The 25,329-nt window shown below is 45.7% G+C and overlaps 1 protein-coding gene across 5 annotated transcripts in view; it reads right to left on the reverse strand.

Moving 5' to 3' along the window:
- The window catches only part of LOC149341146 (uncharacterized), a 147,765-nt gene that overhangs the window by 12,601 nt on the left and 109,835 nt on the right, over positions 1–25,329 (reverse strand). For 2 of the 5 annotated variants that reach the window (XM_089543033.1, XM_089543037.1), the window contains 10 exons: positions 19,291–19,420; positions 15,755–16,077; positions 14,404–14,619; positions 12,724–12,792; positions 10,960–11,037; positions 6,494–6,653; positions 5,713–5,834; positions 4,136–4,210; positions 2,494–2,637; positions 909–1,019 (listed from right to left, as the gene is read on the reverse strand). In XM_089543033.1, coding sequence (XP_089399159.1) covers positions 909–1,019; positions 2,494–2,637; positions 4,136–4,210; positions 5,713–5,834; positions 6,494–6,653; positions 10,960–11,037; positions 12,724–12,792; positions 14,404–14,619; positions 15,755–16,077; positions 19,291–19,420 — 1,428 coding nt within the window. The remainder of the gene's footprint in view (positions 1–908; positions 1,020–2,493; positions 2,638–4,135; positions 4,211–5,712; positions 5,835–6,493; positions 6,654–10,959; positions 11,038–12,723; positions 12,793–14,403; positions 14,620–15,754; positions 16,078–19,290; positions 19,421–25,329) is intronic. The other 3 variants (XM_089543034.1, XM_089543035.1, XM_089543036.1) reach the window with 3 other exon arrangements.

The following is a 25,329-nucleotide window of genomic DNA, read 5'->3' on the forward strand; positions in this document are numbered from 1 at the left end:
TTTTCTTTTTCTGATTTAGAATGCTCAAAAAAAGTCAGTCATCTAGAAGAAACTGCATCAAACTTAATAAACAAAAAAAAAACTTCAGAATCCTCCAAGTGACGTGCAGGATGCAGTATAGTGAAAACTATGAAAGCCCTTTTGGGCCTGTTTCCATAACTGGCATGAGAGCTCTTCCGAGAGAGAACAAAAGGCACGGCAGCTGACGCGCAAAGCGTAGCCTCATTCCTACAGCACTTCCCCTCCTCACGAGAGACTCATTGCTAAGTGTAGACGTGTCACTGGAATTTGAAAATTTTTCAGAGCGTTGCGTTCCTCTCCCCCATGCCGCTAGATATGGAAGGGATACAGCTGCTGTCAGCTAATGTCCTATAGCACAGGAAGCACCTCTGCATCTTCCCAAGTTTACAACACCATTATTGCTGTGGCAAACTTATAGGCTGCGCAGTTAGTTAAAGAAATTCCAGTGATATAATGCATCAACATTAAAAGCAAGTGAGAACAGTATTGTTGCTCCCCATGTAAGCAGCAGCTCGTGCATCAATTTGCATTCAACATGACAGCATAGATGTATTGGAACATGTCTGCCACTAGAGGGAAGGTGGATGGGGGCATATTTTGCATTTATTGCCAGAACTTTGGCATGCAGAGTGCCTGCGATGTGCATTTAATCTCTTCTGTTCCTTCTACTCCCCCTCTTCTATCACCCTCTTCTATTTGCATACAGTAGTAGTATCGGCCCCGCTGATGCCACTCGACAGAGCTCTGCCCCTCTTCACTTTGTGGTTTGTGATGCGACCACTAGAAAGCATGGTGGTTTTGCATTCACACACCCAATGTGAAACCCGAAGAGAGCAGACCGTCGAGCTAGTGCTGCAGAAAGACATTTTTATGCACAAAGAGCTCACCTTGATTGCAAAGCCAAAATCTGTTGGCGCCTTGTACTTCTTTTTCCACCCGAAACCAACATAAATGTTGTTCATTTCAAAAGTGGTGAGGCAGACCAGGTCTTTTGGCAACTGCATAGAAATGAATCACGCATCAGAGTGAAATGTAAAATGCAGCAGAAAGCCCACACAGGACCCAGTGAAGTTTTTTAAACACAGAAGGCAAGGAAAAACAGAATTCCCTAGCTGCCCAGAGGCCCGCCCCAACATCGAAGGGGGCACACTGTGAAGGACACCCAGGGAAGTGCAGAACGTGCTGTAATTACCAGATTCTAACGCACACCCGATTTTCATGTCTGCCAAAATGGAAAAAATGCAAGTTGCACAGAAGCTTAAGTGAAGTTCACATCAGCTTTCGCATACTTCTCGTTGCTCTCTTAATGGTTGTTCTTTTGCTGTCATCGCAGTGAGCGCACATCAAGGCAACACACACGCAACAACACAACTGCAAGGCTGGCATCTGAAGGCAAATGGAGATCAACAGTGACAGAATTGCATGCTTTCCACACTTGTGTGTAGCCCAGCTAAAGTAGCCTGGTAAGTGGCTAATCGACTGCAAACAGCACTGTGGTTTTGGATTCCTGCATGACGCATACTCTGGACATTACCAGAAGTAAAGTCCCTAACTGGAAGTTTTTTTTAGCGCTATCTACCACTAGTCAGAGAAAGTGACTGCCATTGCGAGCGAGCTTGGTAAGTAACACACAGTTTGAATTTTCATTAGTGGAACTAATCTGCATACGAATTTACTATTTTTTTTTTTCACACTTGTGACTCAGTGAGCCCCGACGGGAGCAGACACCAGCACAGCGTGCGCATAAACCAGTAAGTTGGCCCGCAATTTCAGATGATTATTTGTGGGGAAAAAAAATGGGGGCAATTTTATGCGTGACAAATATAAGTATTTTGGCCCGACACCTGTAACGTGCCTACCATGCCAACTTCCAAGAGCTTGGTTTCGGCTTTACATCCAACTGCAACTCAATTTTTGTGAAAATATGTGCACGTTAGAGCTCGTTAGAGCATATGGTACTCTCTACAAGTTTGCCACCACATACTTAATCTGCCAAGAATACATGCTTTTTTAAGGCTTCCCTATTCCAAAAAATTCTGTGCCTACCTGTACGTTGCCAGCAATCTGACAAAACTGGTAGGCAACGTCTCTGTTATCATGATCCAAAGAAAGTAACAAAAGTCTTGAGATATATATTCATCAAACAAAAACTACAAATTATGCAACACTGAGCCATGGCAGAAGGCACCCAACTGCAAGCACATCTCATAGGCATAATTTTGTGATTCAACAGGGGTGGATTAATGGTGGAGATGAGGAGGCAGCCACCCCACCGTCTCCAAGCAAGAAATTTTACATGGGACAAATATGCTGAACACCATTTTTTTGATGAAAAAAAGTCCATGAAATCCACAGCTCAAATAAATGGAACCTTTTCCCAAAAATACCCCCTCTAAGAGTGGCTGCTTCTGATTAAGCATGAATCTAACGACATGAAACCAAGCTGTAGGATAACCCTGAGTGATTGGTCACCTTGGACTTCCCCTTGGGGCAGTAGTAGAGCCCCGAGGCACGCAGGAGGCAGAAGTGCTTCTTCCAGGCTTTCTTGCCGTCGCTCTTCAGGTACAGCAGTCCTTCCACCTCCGGCACACCAACACTCGTTCCCCCAAAGAACTCCTGCACACAGTACGCACCCATTTCGGTTTGGTTTGGTTTATTGGGGTTTAACGTCCCGAAGCAACTTAGGCTATGAGGGACGCCGTAGTGAAGGGCTCCGGAAATTTCGACCACCTGGGGTTCTTTAACGTGCACTGACATCGCACAGTACACGGGCCTCTAGAATTTCGCCTTCATCGAAATTCAGCCGCCGCGGCCGGGATCGAACCCGCGTCTTTCGGGTCAGCAGCTGAGCACCATAACCACTGAGCCACCGCGGCGGTGCGCACCAATTTCAATACACTCTTGGCTGCTGACACAAACACGAGAAGTTGCAGCACTGGACAGAAAGAGTAAAATTAGCCCTCCTCATCATCTCTGTATTCTCTCGAAAATGTTCTTGGTACGAAAGCAAGAAGACTGGATGCCAATCAAATTGAATATTTTCGAGTATGAATACTGTTAACTCAGATCACAAATTAAATGCTTTTTCGCAAAACATGGCGATGGACACAAGAAAATATACTCCACAGAAAATAACGCACTAATGTTCCCTGGCATAACTCAATTATTGAACAACAACTTATCTAGTAGCGGCACTGCTATCAGCACCTGCAAATCCGACGAAGAGGTTGAAGAATGGAGCATGAGCTCGAATACTCAGTCAGTTCAGTACAGATTTGGCAACTAGTCCAGCCAGCAGCATTGACGGCCCGCTCTGCCAGAACCAGGTGTAGCTACTGGGCCTCCTTCAATAAATGCAGACGACCTTCCACATCTTGTGGAGATGTGGAACCCGTGAACTAGTCCAATATGGCAGCCGTTAAGTGATGTGTAGGCATTTTCGACAGAGATGTTTTATATGTGTTTGTGTTGGGAATGGCCTGTTTGTGGGTTTGTGCAAGCACAATGGATGCACATGGCACCTGGAAATACTTCACCTACAGAGTGTTTTTGCAAGGCTTGAGTGCGTGTCCTTACGAAAATGGAAATGACTGGGATTCCAAAAATGGTGAGAACAGCATAACCATAATGATAGGAAGTGCTCTTTCCATAATCTCCGAGTTCTGAACAGCATGAGGTTAGACAGAGCTGGCCGGCAGTTGGCTGCTCCGAGGGTAGAAAATTAGAATTAAATAAAGTATGGCTGGTGGGATCAGCAGCAGATTTCGAGTTTTTTACAGGTAAATAGTTTTTCCTTAGCTTGTCAACGTGTTCTTTCAAATAAACAGCCAACCTTTCAATGAAAGTTGTCCTCAATTAGCATGACTCAGCAATCTGTGAAATGTCTTCATATCCTATCATCAATCTTTTTTCCCCTGACGCCATCAGAGAGGGGAACTCAGCTTATGGTACGACACTTCAACAAATATGAATCAGTACTGCAGTTTTTCTGAGACAGTTCTTTCTTTCTTGGCAAGTTTGAATTTCGTTTAATTTGACACCCTCCAGCGTCGCCGTTAAGTGAAAATTACTAACAGGCAAGAAATGGTGCAAAACAATAAAATGATTTACGCACATCAATCAAGGACAACTTGGCATCGTCATCAAGCTCAGCTCGGTGTTCCGATGAACTCGCTCCAAGAAAATAGTTCTGCAAGTGGATGAAACACAAAAATTGCTCAGTCAAAAAATAACAAGCACTAATACACAGCAACCTTTGGGACTAATACCCCTGTCACACGGGCACTTCGGATCGCGATCGGTCTCGAACGCGGTTGAAGTTTCAAGCGCGATTGAGGTGGACAGCTGTTACACGTATCCACTCGATTCCGATCAACTAGTTAGATTGCTACATACGAGATGGCACAGTGCCTACTGTCATCAGCGCTATCGATTTCTAATAAATTAAAAATAACAATCGTTAATAAAAATGTTATTGTGAAAATTTCAACTATGAGCAGAAAAAGCAGCTTAATTACTTTCTGCTGCAACCAGCAGTGGACTCGATAGCGAACAGCAGCAAAACAACGCTCGATGCACGCGTGAACGGTAGCGCCATCTAGTGACAAGGCGCCAAAGCACATCAGCTCTGAGATGAAGAAGTTTTCTTCCGTAATTACTGGTAGCTAGGGTCTGTGCATTGCACGTCTTTTTTTCGTTCCAAGAAGAAAAACTGGAAATAGTAGAAAATGTAACAACTGACTAAAAGCAAGACAACTACTTCGCCAGGTGTCGCTCTTGCGAGGCAAACACACTGCATTTAGTTAGGCCTAAGAGCTTGAAAATTGCCAAATTATCTGAAAAACAGGGGCTAGTTATCGCTTAAACCTCTACGCGTGGGCGAGAGTGTGCGAAATAAAAGCGAACCGCTACCATTTAAGCGAGCTATCGCGTCGAAGAATCCAGCAGTGACATGTATTTGTTCCGAAGCGGGCGAGCAGGGCGCCGCCATTTTGTCAATGCATCCCGCAACCCTCGATCGTGCTCCATGCGGTTGAGCAGGATCGCGGTCGATCGCGACTGAATTCGCCGTGTAGCAACGCCGGATCTGCATCGATTTCGATTTCGATCGACTCGATCGCGATCGAAAGTGCCCATGTGACAGCAGTATAACATGTCTAAGTGCATTGGCTGCCCACAGAGATGCCAACTCCTAAAAAGTCTGCAGTACACAGGGATCAGACGGCCACCACTTCTCTTTGGAAAACCTGACCTGATTTCAGCTAGAGGTATATAATAAAACACTTCCTGCTTTCTTTCATGCATGTATACAACACAGGAGGTACTGCACAAATGACAAATGGCAACTGGGAATAAAATAAAGGAAAAAGAATACAAGGTAGAGAATGCACTGCACAAGTCCATCAGGATAAGATCATGCAAATTACAGTAAAACCTAGCTAAACCGTAGTTGGCCGGAGGTCGGAAAAAGTACATACTTAACGCTAGAACGGCTTAACTGAAATGGCTTAAGATCGCCCACTTATCGTATTTACTCACGTAACTTGCAATGGCTGTTCAGAACAGCAGTTCTGAACAGCCAGGCACAGTACACAGCGTTCCCTCCCACATTGCCCGCCGTTCTTGCCCTGGCAAACCTTTCAGAGTCAAATCTGGAGTTGCACAGCAGGCAGTCCAAAGATGCACGCTCACCTCTGGGTTCACAAACAGGTCGTACTTGTCCTCCCGCTCCATGAACAAGATCCGGTTGGACGAATCGCGCGTCCACAGAAGCAGATTCTCAACAAGGTTCTCATGGTCTTCATAGACGCGTTCTAGACACAAGCAGAGAAGAGCACATATCAGAGTTACGCCTTCTGTGGCCATGCCAACTGCCATGCAATCGAAACCATTCCTAATAATAAATAGTTCTTATTGCCCTTTCTTTTTAATTAATACATTTTCTACCCCAGATAAGCATCCAGTGCTCGTAAGTGGGTAGTCAGGTCAGTGAGGACAGACTGGGAAAAGTTGTGTGCCATGCAAAATACAATAAGAACAACAGGACCCTACACAGGAAAAAAAAAAAAAAATCTAGTGAAACCTACAAAAAAACTGTCAGTTCTCCAACGGTAGGGAAAGAGGTAAAGGCGCATTGCAACAAACGCCTTTGCAGAACACCATGGAAAGAGAGGGGGTGCTATTAGCTTCAATGCAGCAATCATTGGCGCAGAAAAAAAATTATCCTCGTGCCTGCTTTTCGAGGTCTTGGAAATCTGTGTAGGCCAATAATGCATTTGCGCATTTAAAAAATAAACAAAGTATGTAGGCTTTCGCCAGACTTTTGAATGCACCCAGCATAGGCACAACCTGTTGATAACTTTTTCCTTCCCCCATGCTTAATAGCTAAGTTCTTGAGAGCAAGGTCTGCATTTAAAAGAAGGAAAGAAACATGCTGGAACATGCGCATGTTGGCAGTGCACATGATGCTGACCCATGTATAGCTGTGGGATGCTCTCCAGGATGGCCCACTTGGGGTCCATTGGAACGTGGTTCTTGTCGGCCAGCAGGCGGGTCACATGCACAATGCTCATGCGCTCGTCCACCAGCAGACTCTTGGCACTGTTGTCCGCGCTGAACGCCTTGATGAACAGCTGCACAACAGCAACACACACACATAGCAAAGATTGCTGTAACAAATCAGAGCTCAGGTGGACGCTTAAAAGCATGCACTGAAAGCTACGTGCTGTTTTATTAAACACCTAAGCTCCTTCAACTATAAATTTTATTTTGAGCAAAGCTTCAATGCAAGCATCTGCCATATAAAGAGCAAATTTTTTTCCCAGTACATTTGACTGTCTAAAGGAATGGATTTTTAAAAGACAAAGTGGTATCTGCACAACGGCATGTGCAGAACTATTCCAGCAAAAGCTACACAGAGCAGAAACTTGCAACTTTTGTGCTCCTTTCAGCTTCACTGAGCCTTGGACATTTCTGCCTAGTGCTTACCAGCGAGACAGCTGTGGGATTAAAATATTTTCTCGCATGGTTACCTGTCTGCAGAAAGCTGTGCATATAAAGCAGCTGCTCGTTCCAAACCAATTTGTCATGCCTCACTAAGTATGGCAGCATTATTAAGAATGCACAGTCACATCAATGGCCAAAACTCCAAAATGTGTCTAAGCTAGGAATGTTTTTGCTTTCTTCAATTTGCCAGCTCCTTATCTCTGTTACAGGGGAGCTCATGCTTTGCGAGTTATTTTCAGATGCAGCCACCCTCACTGCCTAAATAGGAATGAAAACTTCCAAGATGATAGCCGAGCTGAAAGGCGGATGGAGAAGTTGTGCACTGTAGAATTCTAGATTTTTAAGGTATGTTTCCATGCAAGGCAGAATATCTTTGAATTTTCAGATAATGTCACACCAAAAAGGACACTAGTATTTATAAATATTCCTGTGATGCCCACCAAATTTAAACAACTGCCAGCATAAACATCCAAAGCCAACGTTTATGGAATGTTCAAAGGTCCTTATTAGTAATTTCCAGATATAAAATAAACATCAGCAAATTAATATCTGTGATATTCATTCCTATGTATCTGAAATATATTAATTTATTAATATATGGAGCGATCTGCTTTCACATATCAGTGCAAAACCAGTAGTAAACACTAATAAACATGCCATAACATAAAAATAACTTCGAAGTCTATGATAAAACTAAACAAATGGCATATGGCTGGCACGTAAGGTGCGGGCCCAACTACCGTATTTTCCGGTGTATAAGACGCGGTTTTTTGTCAAAAATCTTGCTGGTGCGTCCTATACAAGGGTGCGTCTTATATGCGAATTTTTTGGTTTTTTTTTGCAAGTTCAGAAATTACTCAGGTTCATGCTCATGCTTTTTTCACCAAAAAAATATCACTACCAATGATGCGGTAGTAACACGGTTAATACTTCAATACGGGGACCACTGTGCGCAACTTTTCTTAGGTGAGCTTTATCATGAAACGGCGGGGATGACGACTTCCAGAATCGCAAACACGCGGTCGTTTCGGAGGCGCAAGCAAAAGTAATGTGAAATTCCAAAAGGTGGCGACAGTCGCGCTTCTTGCCTTTGTCAAAACAAGCCAAGCCGGCGTTCTTTTTTAGTCATTCTTTGCAACTTCGGCGTGTGTTTTCCACTACCTACACCTGTCGTGCTCGGTCTTACTACAGTATGCCACCGAAGTTGCGCAAGAGCTACACCGCAAAGTTCAAATTATCTGCGGTCGAGTATGCTACCGAAAACGGAAATCGGGCTGCGGGCCTACGGAGCTACGGAGCTTTTATGCGATCAGATGAGTCCATCCATGGTTCATTTCGCGATGGTCGAGCAAGCGTGTTTAATTAACCCTCACTAGACTAAGTGGGTAAATTGGGGTGCGTCTTATACACGGGTGCGTCTTATATACCAACTTTTTCAATGAGAGCCTTCATATATGGCGGGTGCGTCTTATACAAGGGTGCGTCTTATACACCGGAAAATACGGTATGTCAATGTGAGAATAGAATATCCATTTGCACCTGTGCATCTACAGGAACCACTGACATCTGTTCTGGGTGTCTCCTGGAGACATAGGACAATTCCACCTTTAGATTCTTTACAACATCAGGCAGATACCTGCTGCACAGTAGAGGATTGTTCTAGATACCCAGATCATCCTGACAATGTCCATGAATACCCCATCGTATGCCCATGGCTTTTTTGGAAGCGACAAGCGCAACAGTGATCTGCAATAATTGCCCCCAAGTGCTCTCAGGTGTATGGCAGACCTGTAAGGTTCATCTGGTTGCAGCTTTGAGATGATAAATGGACACAACTCTACCACCAAGAAAATTGAAAATAAGTATCGGAGTTTACAGAGTGAGTACTCCATGACCAGCTGGACTGGACAAACAATGCTCTGAACAATGGTCAGTGAAAAGTCCAGAGGACAAAAAATAGTCAATACATAAAGATCAACCTACTGCATTCTTAAAAACTTATATTAATCCAGTAACACTTTCATAATGAAAACAACAAAAGAAACATCTTATTCTCACTTATTTCCTATATAACAACTTGCACCTAAGCAGCAATTATAGAAGTATGTGCCCAAAGTCCTCAATATTGACGGTCATAAATTTGGTTGACCGAGAAAAGGCCCTTTAGTGCCAATCAGTGACTTTGCTAGGTTTACAACCATTGCTATCACTCACAAATTCTCCGTGCCTCTAGAAGCACCTACCGTATTTTCCAGTGTATAAGATGCAGCATTTTTTCAAAAATCTTGCTGGTGTGTCCTATACAAGGGTGCGTCTTATAAGCGAATTTTTCCTTGTTTTTTTTTTTTTTTTGCGAGTTCAGAAATTACTCCAGTTCATGTTCAAGCTTTTTTCACCGAAAAATATCACTACCAATAACGCGGTTGTAGCACAGTTACTACTTCAATACCGGGACAGCCGTGCACAACTTTTCTAGGTGAACTTTATCATGAAACGGCGGGGATGACGACTTCCGGGACCACAAACACATGGCCGTTTCGGAGGCCCCAAGCAAAAGTAATGTGAAATGCCAAAAGATGGCGACAATCGCGCTTCTCGCCATTGTCAAGACAAGCCAAGACAAGCCGGCATTCTTTAGTCACCCTTTACAACTTTGCTCCGTGTACGTAGTGCGAAGAGAATGTTTCAGCCACGTTGCCTCCAGAAATGGGCAAACTTTTTGATAGCGCATCCGAAGATGAAGGCTTCGAAGGTTTTAAGTAAAAATAAAATGTTGTTATGGACATACGGAGAGTTCTTTCGTTTTTCTTTCTTTTTTGTTAAAACGTGGGCGGCTATGAGCGAGTGTTGCCTTTTTCGATCACTTAGCGTTGCTTAAGAACTTCTCACAGATATGCTGCATTTCGCAACGGTCGCGCAAGCGTGTTTAATTAAGCCTCACTAGCCTACTGGGTAAATTTGGGTGCGTCTTATATACCATTTGGGTGCGTCTTATATACCAACTTTTTCAATGACAGCCTGCATATATGGCAGGTGCATCTTATAACCGGAAAATACGGTACATGTGCTTGCCAATTAACAAGATGGGCAAGGATAAATAATTACGTCAAAAAATGTAGCACCTTAACTAATGCAGTTTACAAACCTGAGTGCGAGTGCAGTTTGTGTTATGAAACAGAAGAAAGTGAAATTTCCTAGCACAAGCAACAGAAGTCACAACAGGAACAGTGAAAAGAACAGACGTGAAAAGGTATGCGATAAGAAAAGCAGATTCAAATTTTTCAATGTTTGTACCAAGATAACATACCATGATTAAATAGAATAACCTAGCAAAGGTTTCAGTGTTGGCTAGTTAACACTGTTACTTCAGGCAGACTTGGGGAATACACATAACTTGTGATTACATACATCCTTGCCCCAACTCAGCCAACATGTGATGAAAAAGTGCAACTTACTGAAGCAATAGGGCACTGTTTTAGAAAGTAGCAACATGAAAGGTGGCTGGCAACTTGAGATTCTTTTAGTAGCTCTGAATCAATAGTCTAAGACATCAGCTTTAAGTTTGGACTCATTTTAAAATAAATATAAGTGGATCCAAATTGTTATGCAATATGTGAGCTTCATATCCTTTGAAACACCTGCACTAGTCTGGGACATGAAATACATTGAAATGGAACTATCATTTCCAAAGTTCTGCATTAAATCATAATTTCTACTCTGCTAATCAATGATAACACAGCAGCTCTAACTAAAAGTTTGTCTCCTCTTTCACTTAAGCATGCTGCACTGCTAGCAAGCTCCAGGATCTGTTACTGGTTGCAGCTACAGCCTAACTGGACCTGACAGGGCAGGTGAGCCGTGAAAGAAAGAATGTAAAAGAAAGAAGAGAGAGCACTGAAACAGAGCCACAGAAAAGTGTCAACAGGGTGCTACCTTCTGCACGCTGGCCTCCTTCATTTTCTCCAAAGCTATCTTAATCTTTTCGGCCTTGAGGCGCGCAGCTTGTTCTGCCTAAAGAGCAGGAGAGGAGGGAGAAACAGAGAGGCAGAGAAAAGAGAAAAGGACAAGAGCACACACACCAGGTGAGGCACAGGCACACTAATCTCAGGGCACAAGACAGCAAAACTTGCAGCAAACACCAGCAAGGCTGTTCACAGTTCTGACTCAGCACAAAATAAGCACAATGGATAATTCTTTAACTTCTTAAAGTTTAATCACAGCTACTTTACTACTCTATATCTAAATACCAGCAATTACATCAAACAAGAAATACGCATCATTCATTCAACTTCCCCTCATGCCCTGTAAACAACTGATTATGTGGAATACAAAATGAGCTGAGGAAGACAAATGTAGTGACAGGAAGTAACAGCGCATGATAAACATATCAAGCAGAGATAGTACAAGACATGGCAGCTTGAGCAAAAAGCAGCCAGGAAACCAGACCACAAACTACGGTGACACCCAACAACCATGCTCTTGTGGCTGTGTTTCGACATAGGTTATGCATGGAACCTGGCAAATAGATCAATTAAGTGATACATACTATGATGCCAGTACATCTCAACACAGATTCCTCAACTGACTGCTGCAGATACAGTGATAAGGGTGGCTGTCGGTGCAATATAGCAGTGACACCAGCAGCAAAGCCTCTGTAATGTACAACCAGCCTTAGTATGTGAAACTATATGCATAAAGCCTGTCCCCCCTGTGGCCAGCAAACACTGTGTGAAAAACAATCTTTGCTGTTCACTAGCATGAGTAGATTAACAAAAGCATCTACAACTGACATAATGGCTGGATGCATTGGTGCCCTTAAGTACACAATAGCTCCCTAAGGGTCCCTGCAACGGCTTCGAAGGTGGCTATGAAATTCTCGCATTATGAGCTATTGAGCACTCATACCATGTACAAGTCCTCAAAAGCAAGCTGAAAATTTACAAATATTTTTTTTAAATTCCCATTCTCGTTCCTCGCGATAACGTCAAGAGCCAATCTCCCGGGTGAAATCCTTCCTTGCAACATCATGAGCTTCACATGATATCATTTGTGAGGGGCTCTCATGGGCCCCCAAGAACTGCAACAACAAAACAGGCAAAGAAGGCAAGGTGCATGGTCAGCTGGAGCGGTGCATGGCTCCCTTCCACTCTGCTCTCTACTGCCATGCGGAAAGAGTGAGTGGGAAAAAAAAGGCTAACAATAACCGAGCCAGGTGATGCATTCACAAGTGCAGTGTGGTCCTGGTCTGTAACCTTCATTTTTGCCCAGCTCGCTCTGACGTACGAGTTGAAAGAGAAAAGGCGGAGGGTCATTTTTAATCCCTGATATTTCTGGTTCTACATAATATCCCAGCAAACCAAAAACCTCTCGGAGACGTCTAGCTAGACGTCTCCGAGAGGTTTTTGGTTTGCTGGGATAGATCAAACATTTTTGCAGAAGGGTGGTATATGTGATTCAATATTGATCAGTCTTTTGCTTTTCTTATCCTCGGTGCTCATCATTGCAGGGACCCTACAGGACATAAATTAAAATCAATGCTGACAAACAGTTTCACTGCTGCGTGAGAAACAAAGAGAAGCACAGAGAAAAGAGGGTGCACTATGTCCTGACTACAGTGACACACATGGCAAACAAACAAACAAAAAAGGAAACGGGGCCAACACAGTGCAAAGACTACTTCTGAGAAATGTGACTCACAGGGGGCGGAGTATCCAGCTCAATGCCTGCCTGAATAGACCTCAGCTTGGCATTGATGGCCTCTAAAAGCTGCAAGTGCAAACACACACATACAAGCCGACAACAGACATGCATCTTGGCAGTCCAAGAGTGCAGGACAAAACAAACACACAAAAGCACAGCAGGACAACTGACACTGATAAAGCAGGATGAGCTACCTGCAGGTCGTGCAAATACAGAAGCGCTTTGTGCAGCGTACCTCACAAAGTGCAAAAAGAAATGGTGCTTTCTAAGCATGGAAGTGCAATATGAAGGTGAGAAGGCATACTGTCCTCTGTTCTACTTAATCAATTAATAAAATCACTACTAATTACACCACTACTTTAAACTAGTAAAATACGTTAAAAGACCAAACAGAGGGGCAAGGGCAGGAAAAATGCAAGACAGGACGACGGACTCCGTGCTTGTCCCGTCCTTGCGTCTAATTCGTTTTGCCTTTTAGCACGGTTTAACATGTATGTTGATAAGTTTTACCAAGTTACCCCGGAATTTATGCACTTCGTAGCGCTCTTCCGGTGCCTACGGGTGGCTACTACTGAAAAACAGGATGAACGGCGATAATTCTAACGCTACAGAAAAACATTGCTTTTCAAAGAGATTTAACTAAAGCATTGGAATTTCCAACAGACCATTCGAAAAAGGCACAAGTGCCCGCAAATTCCCTCAAAAGCAGTTTGGAACCTTGAGGGAAGAACCATTTCTTTCTCTTTGCCTTACTGAATGTGTACACCATGCAAGTCAGGGTCACCAATGCAAACCTTCCTGCCATTGACAATCAGAAAGTAAGGATCCAGGAAATCCTTGTGGACAGTAAATACATTGTGCGCACATTTCGCGCTTAATACTGATATGTTCCTTCGTTTCCTGCACAGAAGATAAGAATACAAACATAGCTGTCTAATTTTGGTCACAACGAAAATTTCATGCAGAGATTGATTTCCCAAAGGCAGATGGAGTGAGCTTTGAGTGGCATTATGGCATTTAAGACTCGGCCCATATCATTCAACATCCAACAGAAGGAGCACAAGACGAGCTATTATGGTTCTCTCAATTCTACTGGAAAGTTCCACGAGCATCCCGTCACTAAAAAAAAAGGCATTTGCGTTGTTCAAATGGTCTGTTTCATTCAGAAGAATCCTTTCATCTTACTGCAGCATTACTCTAAATATTTTTACAACACTGCACAGGCCTTGGACAATGCGTGAAAGAATACGATACTGCACTATGGTACCATTTTAGATTCCTCAAAAACAAAAATTAAACTACTTGCACATCCGGGACTGTACCTAATTTGTACCTGCCTAAAGCAAGGAAAAGAACAGGGTTTCAAGGGCACAACAGGAAGTGGTTCGAAGCCAACTTGTTCCAGTTATGTTTTCAAAACTTATCAAGTTTATTTTGCTTTCAATTAACTGCGTTAAGAAACTTCCTGTGTGACACAATTCAAACAGGCCTCAAACAGTAGTGGCCGGCACAGTTCTTATGCAAACACGTGAGGAATCTGGCAGGGCGAATAACAAGCAAGTGTTCCTCTGAAGCCTCTGAGCTCAAAGCATGTGCAGTGACAGCAAGCTGTGCGGGCCAAGGCATATCCACATTGGAGAGTGGCAAGCAACGAATGCAAAAGCAGGCCCCCCATACCTGACAGGGCGAAGATGCTGGCAGCAAGCCACTGCTGTTCACCACAGCCTTGGTCCGGTGGTTGGCCAAGCTGTCTGCCGCAGAGCGCAGGGCATTGTTGCCTCCCCCAGAAGAGGCAGACGACTCAGAGGAGAGCATCGAAACGTTGTCCGAGAAGGCAGAGTCATTGTCTGGACTTTCGGTCCTAGGGGCTCCATTTGCAGACACGATGCCATCCTGCACGTGTAGCCAGAGACAAGCGGGAAAAAACAAGAGGTCACCACACACTTGCTGCTGATCAGCTCAGAAACTAAGCTCTTACACCGTCACCAATAGGCCAGTGCTTGCAAACTAAGTTCTTACACCTTCACCAATAGGCCAGTACTTGCACGTAAAGTAAAAAAAAAAAAAGATGGCATACATTTCAAGTAAGCTTTCTTTTTCTGCCAGGGAAGGGCACGAGTTGTGGGGTCGACTTATATGTGGCGCTATACCGTATACATTCCGCGTTAAGGCCTTTGTAGGGTTTTTTGGGATGCGTTTGCGAAATCTCCGCGTAATTTGCACACCCCCTTCTTTATAAGCCTTAATTTTAGGAAAAAAAAGCACGCAAATTACACGAGTAAATACGATATGGTATCTAAAATGCACCCAAGTTGCTTTCCTGTTTCGTGTCTTCTTATGTAGGCTGGCATTGCTCACTGCTGCTGCCACCTCTGCAGTGTGGCATCCATTTTCCCAGCATCACCAGTTTGTTTTCAGCAAGGCTCCTTTTTGAATCTTACAGACCAAAAATGGACACGGGACAAGCTTGAAGAAGGATGATGAGCACACACTGCTGACTATCGACTGCTTGTCCCATGTCCCTTTTTGTGCCATAATATTCAAAATACACGACCAACTAGCCCAACAGTTTGCTCTGTTGAGGCTCCTTTGCCGTCTGCACAGGCAACATGGCGCACCCCACAGTGGTGCAGCGGTTGTTATTCAGGAAAGGGCAGCTTGTGAATTGGGGTTTTACCCTGCCTCGTCCAAATGAGTAGGAGAGGCAAATATGCGACTCCAAATAGTTTTGCTATCCATCCTAAGTGGGCCAGCTAGTTGACAGTGTCCTTTCAAAATACCAATGAAACAGAAGACAAGTGTCTTGTATGAAAAGATATGATTACGAATCAAGTAGCACAAGTGACAAATACAGTGCGCACGATGCAATCAGGAATGAGCCAACCAGCCCAGATGAAAGCACTTTTTAACCATTTGTTGATGTGACCTGGTTTGAAACAAAAGTCTGTTTTATTTGTTCCTTTTGTTTCGACTGCATTGCTGAAATTCACTCTGCAGCTATTCTCGATACACATGCATAAACCCTTGCCTGAAAGGGTCCCAAGTCCAGCTTGGTCCGACCGCCCCCGCTGGAGGTGCTGGAGCGACAGTGGCTCGAAGGCTGCTGGCCCAGGGTCGCTGCTGTGCTAAAGGGCGACGACAGTGCCAGACTGGCTGGAATGCCCACCACAGCAGCGGACACGGTGGTGGTCGCAGCGGGGGGTGCAAGGCTGAGCGACACCGGGCTGGTGCTGGCATTGTGGCCCGGGTAGGAGCGCGAGTTCAGTCCCTTCTGGTTGATCTCACGCTCAAACTGGGTCTCCAGTGCACACAACTCGCCCAAGATTGCATCCAACTCCACATCCTGGCTCTCTGATGGGGCCACCACAGAATGAGGAGAAAGAAAAAGAGGGCTTGTCAGTTTGGAGTACTGTCTGGAAACTTTCAACAATGCAGGCTGAACAACACACCAAGCACAGGAGAAATGACTAAGCTGGTGGTTTAAACACTGCAGAATGCTTATGCTTGTGTGATAAAAGAAACGTGCACAGAGAAAGAAATGAGTTCTTAAGGAAAAGCATGCAAGAAATTGATGCAAACTGCCCCATGTCCCATAATGCCTTTCTGTGAGTGCTTAAACTTTCGTAGGGCAGCAGGACACATGTGTCCCACTTGCTTCAACAGCTGCTAAACAGAAAATGGCACATCTATGTACCATATTTTTGCATGATGAATACTACCGACCAACTGCACAGCATGTTTTTATCTTTCGCTGAGAGGCTTCCTTGGTGTTTCGTATGTTTTTACAAATGGAGGTATACAGTTTGACGACCCATTTCGGCATAAAAAAACAAATTTAAAAAATTGTTCAGCTTCTGAGACGTTCCATCTGTATACTGCCTCATAATACCTCTTGAAGCAATTTTAAATTCTAAAGAAAGTTGCCTTATACGTCCAAAAGACTGCAGTATGGATACACACCCCATTTGAGGTTTTATTGCAAAGTCATTGGTACAACTATGTAACATTTGACCAACACAGTTCCCACTTCGAGTTATTGATCAATTCGCTCTCGCCCTACCATAAGCTTGCCGTCCTGGTTAGCTCAATTGGTAGAGCGACTGCTCCGGTGAAGCGGTGGTCCTGGGTTCGAACCCCGGACCAGGACGAATTTTTCTTTAACTGCGAAGTTTCTGAGAAAGCTGTATAGCTTTCCTTTGTAGCCGTATGGCTGCGCTCGGGTGGATGCCAATGAGTAATTACTCTCTTATTACAAATCTACTCCATCTTGGGGGATTCCCCTAAAAATTTGACTAACCCTTTTTCTACAAAACTGGTGGTTGGAACTGCTTGAAAATGATGTCACTTGATTCCTAGAAACATTCTCAGTGAATTTTTACTATCTGTATGCATGTGAGACATGCACAAAGCTTGCATCTTATAATGAATCAACACAAGCCTCCAATTGCGCAAGGCACCTCCCACCAAACTGATTAGCTTCAAAAAGAAGCTCATTTTAAAGGGCTAAAACCCGCACTGTAATGACAGCAGTCGTCTGGAAAATTCAGGACTATTCTTATTTCTTAATTATCTGAATAAGTTAGTTGAGATGAAACAATTAAGTGTAAAATTGAACGAGATACCTATACGTTGTGTCTCAAGGCACCCCAAGGAACCCCAAATCTTTTGTAGCTTTTCTTGTTCAGAGTGCAAACAAAGCATTATGAACCAGAAGCATAATGCCTGCAGCCTGAGCAGCTGCTTACACAGTCTCACACCTAGTGGCACACATTTAGTGGCCATTGCTGGAGCAGAGCCCATGCTGGTGCTATCAGCTTGCCTGAGCGACAGTTACTTCGGCTGTCTCCACTCTTCAGCTCTGGGTTCAATGAATGTGGAAAACACGCAGAATAAAGGTACCTGGTAAAATAGTGCAGGTCTTCTGACACAGACAAACTTTCGTAATAAAGCTTTTCATGCATCTTCAAAGATATCCTTGTTCCAAAACAACTTCCATTTCATGGACTTCAAAATGCACCACTGAGTATTTAAACTTTACACTAAGTCTTTTTTTTTTCCTTACATTTTTAACTTGTGTGAAATACAACTTTCACAGCCATGCAATGTGTTCTGATTTCCTTGCATCTTATGGGTGCACCGCCACTCATGTTGTAGCAGTTTCTTTTTGAAATAGGGGCTGCTGTCTTTGACATTCACCAGCATTTTCACATTCACCGCCACATGTATTATCCTCCCCATCCACTGAAATGACAAGTTGGTGGTATGGCTACGATATAATTAAATAAATAAATAGTCAACCAGGCTAATTCAAGAAATAAGAAAATGTGCTGAAGTTCACTAAGTGTCAGCAAGAGTATAACTCATACTGTGTGCTCACAAATTGAATGAGTATACATTTCAACTTTGGTTCAAATGACCTAAAAAACTTCGATATCCTCACAGAAACACCACAGCATTTCTTTTCATTACTGCCAATGACACTACAGTAATCTAAGCAACATGACAATATCAAAATTAAGAAATGAGGGGAAGTCCTGAAAGACTGTAGGCACAGCTTTTGTCAAAAATTGCTAGGCAACTAGGAGTAGGTAACTGCTTCTAGCCAGCTACACAGCATTACGGAATTTCTACTCTTCACCTTCTTTTGCGGCTGACGCCAGAGACCTATGGCAAAATAAGTATTGTATGCAGTTATACCACCTCCTGCCTCACACAATCAGCCAGTCAGGGCAGCTAGTTCGCTTCATGTGGTGCTAGAGCTACAGTTGGGAGAACCATACAACATGGTGTCACGCACAATGCCAGCATGTGCTAGCTTGGTTCTTAGTGCTGTTTCTAATCGAGTTGTCCTACAGCATAAAAAAGGCACAAAGCAGGCAGACTGTTGTGGAATCAGGGTTCTTCACTGCTCAAATAACGGGTAAAAGTGTGATCATTTCGGCGTAACACACACTGTCATTGCTGTTCAGAGCTCCTCTGGTTCAAAAGTGGCATGCTGGTATTAGCTATTTTGTAGCTTTCATTTTTATTCTCTCATCTTTGGCATATGTACAGCCCTTGCCAAAAATATACAGCTGGCGTGGTTTGCTTGTGGGCCATGCAGTATGGCTTGTTTTGCATCAACAGCAACCAAAATCTTTTTCCTCATTTCCTCCAGAGCCTAGGACTTCCGTGGTGTTACGGACATCCCACTGTACCCCCATCCCCCGGTCAGTATATCTTTGATAAAGGCTGTACTGTACGTGCTAGATGATGCTACAAGGCCGAGGGTAATTAGACACCGCAATATCATATATCTTCATTAATGGATGCAAAAGGGAAGGCAAGAGCAGGCATTCTGTGCACTGCCTAAAGTTGCATAACCAGCAATGCACCTACATTTTTGTTGAGCAAGACTCACATCTGCGGATAATGAAACCGTCAAACTGATTTATCTTTCTTCTGTTTCCAGCATTAAATGAGAACCCTTTCCCTTAATGCAAGATCGGTGCAGTAGGTGCAGTGCTGTGGAGGAACCAAGATGTTCCGCAAGGATATACATTTGCTGAACAAGCTAAAGCAGACCTTCCAGGTTGACCATGGAAAAGCGGTAGCCATCCAGCCGTGGGGTGGAAGCCAAAGCTGCATCCGGTGCTGTGCCATGCCCCGCACGGCCAGTTCGAACGTTGGCAGCACTGTCCACCCCATCGATGCCCTGAAAGAATACAAGGGAAACGTATGTCAGGGGACACTGTGACAGGGGTCGTGCCCCAGCCCAGCCCAGTTTAGACGACAAACCAAAGGTCTGGTGTTAAGAAATATGAACAAATAAAAAGTCTGAGCACATGACAATTGAGATGAAGCCCCAATTACCGTGCTTCTTCTCTACTGCTACGGAACACAAGCACAGACAAACGCACTTGGCCAATTAGGGCAGGAGAGAACATGTCTGTGGCAATGCCAACTTCTGCACAAAAAAGCAATTATTACTGGCTTGGGGCAAAGACTGGAAAATGTAAGTTACATAATTTTTTACGCTGATAGATAGTGAAGCCAAGGTCATATGGAAGGGCTTCAATAAACTTTGCAGATGCCTGTTTTCAATACTCTGATATGTATACTATTTTCTGCTCTGCCATTAAATGAACACTAAAAGGTAATACTAAGCCCAGCTAGACTGAGAGATTAGTGTTCCAAGATTACTAATCATTTTTAGCATGAATGCAGTTTGGATAAGTCATAAAATTCTGTAGCAACAAAATACAAGCAGCAACGCCCTTCTTGAGAATCCTGGTAACTACACCCAGTGGCCATGAATAGCACACCCCTTTCATGTGCAACACTATTTCAACAGGAGTTGTTGAAGTAGGAAATCAGCACTGCCCCGAGTACTGTTGACATTAGAGAATGCGAACTGTCACTCGCTTTGTGTGCTGTCTAGGTAGCCTAGCTGCATCAGGAAGGTAAAGTGTGGCGAAGAGATTATAACCCTCTGTGGGGCCCTCATGATGCTGTCAAGAATGCTTCAGCAAAATAATTGACTTACAGCTTAAAAAACTGTTGGAGCCTGTTTAAAGGCAATATTTTTGCACTTCTGAGCTCTGCTGATGCCATTAAAAGCACTGCAGAAGTGCAGCCTGCAGTGGCCATCAAAGCAATTGGTAGAGTTATGTGACCTGAGAAGACTGGTGGTGCCAGATTAGTGTCCCTTCTACTTCTATATAAGCAGTAATCAGCATGCGCATTCCGTAGTTAAAACTCTCACTAACCCGGCCTCGCAAGAAAATTCAGCAGCTCCAGAGCCGGTCCCACAGCAGTAGAGTGAAATCCTTAACCACCACAAGCTCAATCAGCGAATCAACCCCCACCACAAGGAGGTCACATGGGAAGAAGCAGTAACTTGGAGGAGCTAGGCTACAAATACATGGCCACACCTCAGCCTCTTACACCACATAATACCCAAACACATGCCCGCTATATGAGGAATGCCCCACACTGCATGACACTGCATGGGCTTTCCAAAGCATGTAGGCAGCTCTGAAAATCCCAAACCCAAAACCTGAGCAGTCTGAGGCTGCCCTGTCCAGCTCAAGCGTAGAGGACCAAATACACTGGTTCACGGACACAGCAAACAGCCAAGGCTGTAGGAAGGAGGACCCCTGGAATAAGGACCCCTCTCAGTTCGAGGGGGGGGGGGGGGGGGGGGGGGCGAAAAGCTCTTCACTGAATGAAATGTTTTATCATCATCAGCAGCATCTGCTAGCTTCCGAAACCCGGCCAGTGGAAACGACTGCGTCAGGTTTCAGAGTGAGTAAAGCCCACCGTCCTAAACTAATCACTTCGGCCGTCAGTCCCCGATTCCGTCGTACAAGTAGCGCAGCCAAAGGCACCACAGATGTGGCTGTCGTGCTTCCAACTGCATATGTCACTAACGCCTCCGCGGATCGCGCAACGAGAGACGGACGCGTCCGGCAGTTCAGTCCTCGAAGGCCGGCCCTGCTTCTATCGTCGCCATCATCTGTGCGTTTGCATCGCGAGACCGCGCCGACAGCATCTGGCTTCGATAATCGCGGCCACGGTGGGCGTGCGCCTCTTCTCGTAGTTAATGGTCGAGAAACGTGCCAGAGACCCCGACCGGCTAGATGAGGTCGTCATGTACGTCGGACGGCTTGCGACGTTTCCCAGCCCGCCTCCGTAGCCCATATGTAGCTTCGCGTCGTTTGATATACACTGAACGAACTTTTATCGCAAAGTGCTCGCCAAAACCCCTTTCTATACAATGAAAACGTTTTTCAGCTTAACGAATATCAGCAGGCTTCAGCTTTCACTTTTACGAAGACCGCTGCGCGAAACTACAGATTCCATATCTGCTTTATCTGTTTTGACAGATTCCAAATCTGCTTTATCTGTTTTGACAGATTCCAAATCTGCTTTATCTGTTTTGTGTGATATGCCTGTGTAGCTGGCTTGTAGCTTGAGCCGTTGAGTGGTAGCCGAAACGAAAGTACTCGGGAAGAGTTCGACGAAGCACCTGTTTTCGAAGTGTCCCTCAGCAAGCCTTGAACGAAAAAAAAAAAAGAGGTGTAAATGCCCATACGAACCCACTCATCCCTATTTCAGGAGAAAATTAGTGCATTTTATCAAAAGCGCTACAAAAAGTGCAAAGGCTTCAGGTACTCATTTTTAGTTGTGTACGAGTTCTATGTAATTATTTCTTCGCTCATACTGTTCCAGTTTCGGTTCCAGCACCCCTTCTAGAACACTGTAATCCAGATGATGGCCAGGACGTTAAACTGAACTTCAGATCCCGTGCTCAAACAAATTCTTCGAGGGTAGTTAAATAAGCAAGAAAAATGGCAATCACAATTATAATTAGCATACATAGCAGGAGAAGGTCAAAATCACGGCTTGCTGCAGCTCATGCGGAACTCCATTGCGCACGGCTTCGGAGCAAAGCACGGCCCGCACGACACGGACAGCTACGCCAGGGAGGCTGCCACGCATATATGTTGGCAAGCGTGGCTGGGAGCTGTGACTTGACACGACAAAGAATCTGAACAGAAGCAAAAAAAGAAAAGTAGACACGCCTGCGAATAAGCGACCGCATTTGACTCCTTGGGAGGAAACCCACGATGACGATGACACGAAGTTGGGTGTACTAGATCTAAGAAACGGGCGTGTCCCTGTGGCCTGTGTGCTTATTCGCGTCTTATACTACCACTTGTTGCGCCTGGTTCTACAGGCGGGCAAGACCATCATCTGGGCCCCAGCACATGCGGGGATAGAGGGAAATAAGGTAGCGGACACTACCGCCCGCGCGCTTAACCACCGGGCATCGCCTCTCTCGCCGCCTGATCCGGCTACTGATTTTAATCCGGCTATTACTTTTCGGGAGATCTCTCTCCTGTATCAAAACGCTCACGGCCGATATCCACCCCCCTGTAAAGGCCTCAATAAGGCAGAGGAGCGTTGGCTACTTCGCCTCTACACCAACACGGTACTGTGCCCGGCAGTGCTCAAACATTTCAATTCGGCCTTTTCGGGCGAGTGTCCACACTGTGGGGAAGTGTTTGCGGACACGTATCACATGGTGTGGGCATGCCCTGCCAATCCAGCTTTCCCACCCCACCCGAGAGGACTGGGAGGCTGCCCTGCTCGGCTGCTCAACTCTCCAGGACCAACGAGCCCTGGTGACAAGAGCCCGGGCCGCCGCGGAGGCCACAGGGGTCCCGGACTAGGGATCCCTCCTAGTGATTGTGAGGGCCGGGCCCTTCAGGCACGGTCCAAGCAATACCTCTGTATATAATATAAATAAATGTTTTACACCACTACCACCAAGGCGGCTAAGACCATACTCACTGACTTGCAGCGTCGCGCAAACCGACAAAACAAACAATGCGATTGCCGCCGCCATATCACATGTCAGAATACTGATATCGCGACCGTACGCATAGCGATTAAGGTTTTCGGCAGTCAAACAGCGGCACTCTTTTTTGGTTTTGCGACCCGCAGCTGGGAACAGTCCTGAGCACCACCAGCAGCTTACAGGTGCCACAGCAGACAGAAGCGGTCAGTCGGAGATCTGCATTTCTCAGAATAAGTCGACGGACGGATTTCAACTAGAGACCACGAAACAAGAGTTTACCGGGGAAGCTCTTTAGAAGTGTTTATTATATAGTTACATAGTTATAGAAGACTTCTGCTTCAGCTCTGCTGTTCCCAAGTAATCATGCAGGGTGGCCTCGCACATTTCTTTCCGGTCCTCCTCGGCGCTTTCCCCGGGTGACGAGAATAAGGGGCTGCGCGTCGCTAGAGCAGCGCGCTTACGACGAGCGGGAAAATCCGCGGCTCGAAAATCGCTTGCCAATAGGAGTGCCGCCTCTGAGCATAGTTTCTGTTTTTGTTTTGTTTTACAAGCAAATACGGCTAGCGTTCAGCACGAGAAAAGTCTCGCGCAGTGGCGGCACGCCGTACGGAAGCGAGAGCCAGGGCAGACATCTCGCAGACCAGCTGCAGTGCGGTGGCCATCCACCGCCGTCCCCCGGCACCCTTTCCCTTTACGGGCCTCCGGGCGTCGTAAACGTCAGGCGCCACACTCCGCGGTGCACTCGCGCGCTGTCGGGGAGTGCAGTAGGGTGCTCCCGGTATTTATCGACGCCCGTATCCGGCGCAGCCTTTCGACAACAGCGACCGCGCTATCTCGCTCAACTGGACGACTGCCGCCGGGCGTCTCACGCCGCGAAGCAACGCCATCGAGGCGAGGCTGCGGTCAGACTTGGCCGGTAACCACTTGCAACGGAAGCCACGAGTTCGGGCTGGCCAGCATTCGCCCTAAGAGTAACGTTACACGAGAGGTACGCGCGTACACAGAGGCCGCTAAAGCTAAGCAGGCGGGAAGTAAGGGAAGCGCGAATGAGCGAAAAGAGGCAAGGCGGGTGATGATGGGCAGCAACGATTCACCACTACTGACCTGCATGCGCGTGCGACCTGTATATATTTATATTTATCATGCATATATGTAAATAGATTTATTGTCAGTGTACTCCTCCCCCTGTCCTTTCTACTATCCCCTCCCCTCTTTCTTTTCACTTCTAAACACCGCCTGCTATCCTTTATTTCCGCTGCCCCAGCTCAGGTGCTTCCAGCAGCGATAGCAGATGCCGGGGTAGAAAAATTCTTTTACCTTCCATATTCAATGCAAAATAAAAACCCCTACTACTACTCATATCACCCGTATACGCTGAAGGGTTACAAGCACTAGCACGCTTCTGACAAAGTGCCGTTGTCAAAGCGCACTAAGGGCGACACGCTGCAGAAGCAGATCTCGCGCGCGAACCACACCGTCTGCGCCATTGTTGCAGAAGGTGGAGGGGGGCAACGTTCACCACAGTCAGCACTGTCCGCAGAGCCAGGAAGCAGCACCGAGGACGAGCTCCTTGCGTTCGACCCCTATACGCACTAGAGCGCCTTTTTCTCATGAAAACTGTGATTTAAAAAAAAAAATTAACCGGGGCATCTCTAATTAGCAGCTGCTGGTGCCTTTACCGGAAGTGACCTCACTGCCTGTCTCGCCACCTCATTTCCCTCCAGCCAATGGGCGCATTTTATGACAGACGACGTATTTTGGCCTCACGGGGCTCTAATGCTATCGCATTAAAACCAAGTTTTCTTTGCGCGCGTCTAGGTTCACGTGGACACTGCCTGGTCAACCACCCTGCCCTACCTCTCCCCCTCTCTGTGCAGCAATAAAAACAGCGCACATGCACGGTACTTTTTTAATAAGCGTCGTGACGGAGGGAATCGCTTTTTTATGTGCGTGCCGGCCGTTGCGTGATGTCACTTCACGCACGAGGTGTTGCGACGATTCGCTTGCTTCTGGGCCACATGACAGCCAAACGGGAAGTTTCGAAGGCGCGCTCTTAAGGCGAAAGAGAAAAGATCGGCGAAAGACGCACCGCCAGCGAAACGACACGTGCGCCGGCAGCCACGCGAAGCAAACGAGGCGCCATGAAGGGGCACCGGGCACCTACGTATATTTAGCAGCACCAGATGACGCGCGGGGCACGCGCACCCCGAGCGAACTTGGACGGAGACACGCGACGGGCTGCGAGAAGAGCTTCCCGG

The sequence above is a fragment of the Amblyomma mixtum genome, chromosome 5, assembly GCF_055824585.1.
Source record: "Amblyomma mixtum isolate Tamu chromosome 5, ASM5582458v1, whole genome shotgun sequence".
NCBI classification, from domain to species: Eukaryota; Metazoa; Arthropoda; class Arachnida; order Ixodida; family Ixodidae; genus Amblyomma; species Amblyomma mixtum.